Source organism: Anneissia japonica, unplaced genomic scaffold (assembly GCF_011630105.1).
Source record: "Anneissia japonica isolate Jap-2015-1 unplaced genomic scaffold, ASM1163010v1 scaffold287871_len1641731_cov197, whole genome shotgun sequence".
NCBI lineage: Eukaryota > Metazoa > Echinodermata > Crinoidea > Comatulida > Comatulidae > Anneissia > Anneissia japonica.
The window spans coordinates 64521-68911 of NW_022712275.1; the positions used below are offsets into that span (position 1 = coordinate 64521).

At 34.9% G+C, this 4391-nt stretch overlaps 1 protein-coding gene across 1 annotated transcript in view; it reads left to right on the top strand.

Annotated features, from left to right (window-relative positions):
• Nucleotides 1-2333: 2333 nt before the first annotated feature.
• Nucleotides 2334-4391, top strand: part of LOC117107732 (pecanex-like protein 4) — an 8585-nt gene continuing 6527 nt past the window's right edge. The window contains exons 1-3 of the mRNA XM_033249483.1: nt 2334-2386; nt 2763-2930; nt 3583-4109. Of these exons, the coding sequence (XP_033105374.1) occupies nt 2334-2386; nt 2763-2930; nt 3583-4109 (748 nt within the window). The remainder of the gene's footprint in view (nt 2387-2762; nt 2931-3582; nt 4110-4391) is intronic.

The window sequence follows — 4391 nt, forward strand, 5'->3', positions numbered from 1 at the left end:
CGACATTCCATTTGATTTCACACTTCAACCTAACTTCATCTCCTACAGCATACATCTGTTGAGAGGCATTGCATCTAAGTTCTGGTATTTCTTGAACAGTAAAGTTTGCCAATTTTGACCTGGCTATAACATTACCCCTGTATCTAACCACACATTGGTAAAGACCACTGTCAGATTGTTTTAAATCTTGTATTTGTAAGGCTAGATTATTCTTAGTAATAACAAACCTTTCCGTATCATGGTTGTATTCTAGCGCATGACCGTCCTTCTCCAAACTAAATTGCATCTCATCATTTAATTGTCCGTCTGGAATGCAATGGAAATCCACATTTTCATGTTCAAAAGCAATAATGTTAGGCCTCTGAGGTAGTAAAATAACATTCACCTTCTGACTTCTTGATACCTGTATTTGGTAGATAGCGAAATAAATTATTGCAAATGTTTGGATTCTTGCCATGTTTATTAATTTCTCATAAAATATACAATCGTTTTGGTAGTTGAAATATCTCTGACAAGAACTGATGATTGATAGATTCTCAACTTCTTATATATAGCCAGTTGATTGGCTGACATTATGGGAGGAGCCTAATGTTGATTGGCCGAGAGTAACTGAGAAGTCAGATTCGATTACCATAATTCTGTAACCTGAATTTCACTCCAAAATTGACAAGACCATTAAAACTGTAGCCTTGTGTGCTAATAGGCATTATAGATGGCGCTATTTCTTTTAAATTTTTGAAGAAACATAGGCTCCCAACGGGAGCATGTGTCTACTGCTTGATATATATTTTTTTTTTTGTAACTTATGATGCAACCCATCATTCCTCCAACCAGATTTACTCTTACAACTTACAGGAGAAGTGATAGCAAAGTGTCTACTTGCTCACGAGCGGACAAAAATTAGAATTTTAATGTACATGCTGTTTCTAATTGTGTGATTTTATAAGTTTGTTAAAATACTCCTAGATAGCCTATGTCAGTATATAATGCAAATGCTTGTTTCATTGACCTATGTTATGTGAAAATTGATTTAAGATACACTTTATTACTCCAAGTAGGAAATTCAATTCTTGCATTAAAATACAATTGACAGTAAAAGATTAAAACAATGATCAAATATAATAAAATATAATTTGCTGTTCATTTATGAGTTGAAATCGTGTCAATCAAAATTTTTTTTTTTAGTTTTAGGCTAATAATTTATAGCATATTTTACATGAAAAATTCATATTACAGTTTGTCAAAGTCATAGTCTCAAATTTGTTCATCCATGAACAAGGAAATTTCATAGTTTGGTTACAGTATAAAGCATCAACAGTCTCTATCAACATCAACAGTCTCTATCAAAGTCAGAGTCAGTGTCAAAGTCATAGTCTAAAATTTATATCCATAAAAAAGGAAATTTCAAATTTGTTCATCCATGAACAAGGCAATTTCATAGTTTGTTTACAGTATGACAGCATCAGCAGTCTATCAAAATGTCAAAGTCATATTCTAAAATTTATTTATCCATAAAAAAGGAAATTTCAGTGATTTTTACATCATAAATTCATTAACATGTACCACAGATAGTATACTGTATCTTTACCAGAATACACACTGTAAATAGAATGTACTAGTATTGAAAAACAAGTGTTTGGCTAAAAGGGCAATTAAATAATCAATATACTTGTTAGTGTACAGGTATATGATTGGGGTCATGTCGTTCGATTTAAAAATAAATTAGTGTTAGAAATTGAGGAATTAGGTTCCTTTTTCCTCTAGTAATACTGGGAAATACTGGCCTAAGAATTATTATAAATCCATGGATAATGGCTCCATCACACAAAATAATAACCACTGTTATGTAACTATCTACTAGTGGAATCAAATGGCCGAGCGCAAGCTGCAGCCAAAATATCGGCGCTGGTTCCAACGGTGCACTCACCTAAGTCTTCTCGGATAAGGACTATAAACTGTAGGCCCAGTGTATTCAATGGCTCGTGTGTACTATAAAGAACCCAGTACATCCTTCGAGACGATACCCTGGTGTACTGGAACAGACAGCCCCTGTGGTGGACGACGAGAGTTGCTGGTACTGCGTTACCCGGTAGCACTGACACGAAGGGGCTAAGAAAGTCTTTGATCTAGTTCCTAGTCCACATATCAAGCGCCCTGAGCATCTTATGTTAGATGGATATGTGCGCTATATGAAACTACATTATTACTGAATTATTATTATTACTATTATTATTATTCAGTTCTCTGGCATATTGGACAGTACCTCATGAAATCCTTCATAGTATTCCATCTGGATCTGGAGAACTTCCTTTTATTAATGCTTATAAGCAGGAATGACCCTTCTCAACTTTTCATACACCCACCATAAAAGCTTCGGTAACAACCTGTAATTATAAAGTTATTTAACACATGTTCTGGGGTCCCAATTTAGGAGAAATCCGTTCCCGGGGATCTGGTTAATTAATTTCTTAAGATATTTAATTTTACTTCGCTGCATATGGTGATACCCATCAGCACTGACTTCCATGAGACAATTTATATTACAGTATAGTATGTATGTTTGAGTTTCTAACTCTATTTGAATTCTAATAGGTTGTGCCATATAGTGTGGTAGTACCTAGTTTTTGTTTCATTGCATGCATGAAAAATCAAGGCAGTCTGACCTCTGACCTCATATACTCTTGGTTTAGGCAATCAATTGATATGGCTGTAGTAAAACATTGAATTGTAACAATTGTTTCTATATATTTTTTCTCTCATAGGTATTACACAGATTTTGAATTGGTTAATGAGATCCTACATGTTGTGTTCATATTCCTTCCTCTGCTCTGGACGTTTGCACTACTTCCACCGTTGGATGCACTTTTTCTATGGTTAATGGAACAATGTGTCATTATTCTTGGTGGGTCCCCGATGGCTGGTGATATGAGGTAAGTTTTAGGTGTGTTAATACCGGTAGTTGATAACGTGCAAAAATGGAACATTCTCTGCTAACATTTGACTGCTAACCAGTGGCAAACCTACGTACATTATCAAGTTGCTTGCAATGCAATATTACAAATTATTTTCCATATGCCAAAGCAAGTTAAAAAAGAGCGCCACCAAGTATAAATATTTTCTATTTGTTTGTTATAAAATGCAAAAAATATCTCAAAATGTAATTTTACATCATTACGTAGGTGCGCTGCTACTTGAGCATGTTTTGTGAAGTTTGGCCCCTGGCAGCCTTGCTCAAAACTCTCCATATTTTTAGTAATGAAAATTTAATCAAATCATCTTAATGTCATGAATATATGAATCATTCAAAATGTATACGGTGTTATAAAAAGTGTCTTCTATGCTAACATTATTACATTTTAGATATACATCACTTTCAACTCCACTCAATGAGCATAGCTCTTTGGGCATATTTACAGCTTTAATGCCGACTCAAAGATAGGTCCTGCTGGTGAAATGAAATCATATGAGATGATTCACTTCAGTGTATGTTTTGCATTTACCTTTTCTACACTCTCCATTTGATATGCTAAAATATGTATTACCTTTGATAAAAAAAATTTCTTCTTTGTATATATTTTGCAGGTTGATAGTAATGCTTCTAGCCTCTTGCAGCAGTTTTGTTGTTATTTATTTTTTACCATCATCTGAAGCCATTACTATTGCTAGTGCATGTTTGGGATACTTTCTGAGTCTAGATCATGCAAGTTTAATGAACCGAATAATAACAAAAGTAATGAAAAAAGATTCAACCAAAAAATCATCAGCCAATCAAGAGCCTACAAGAGTACATATAGGATTTGGCTGGCAGTGGACAGTTAAGGAACTAATTTTTCACCTTTTTATGCTAGCTGTGATTTTTGGAATTGCTGTTGGAATCATTTTACCGGCCAATGATTTTAGCCCTACTGTAAGCAAGGCTGTTGGATATGCTGTTGTCGGATTGGCTATCTTTGTAGTAATACTTGGAGAGATGCAAGGGGTTTACATGATGTTTGGAATGTGGAGGAATTATCTATACCCTCACAGTATTATGGAAATGGATAAATACTTCAAAGCTAAGTCGCTTTTGATAAAAGTGGCAGTTTTACGCAGAATAATCTTAGACTTTGGTGAGTATTTTATGCCCATGTGATAATGGACCTTTCCACTGGGCCCTGCCCCCTTGAATATTGCTGCTAAGGTCCCGCAAAATGATAGTGTTAAAACATACGCAAGCATGTGCGTTTGTGGGACAGCGTGTGTGTCCTGTTCTAATTGGTCTGTTGTTAAGTTTGATTAACACTTTGGAAAGGTCTATTATGATGACTGGTAATTTCTCTCTGGTTTCGACTGTGTATGCCTATTTCAAAGGTTAAAGACCAATTTCAACAGAGGGGCGGATCCAGGATTTG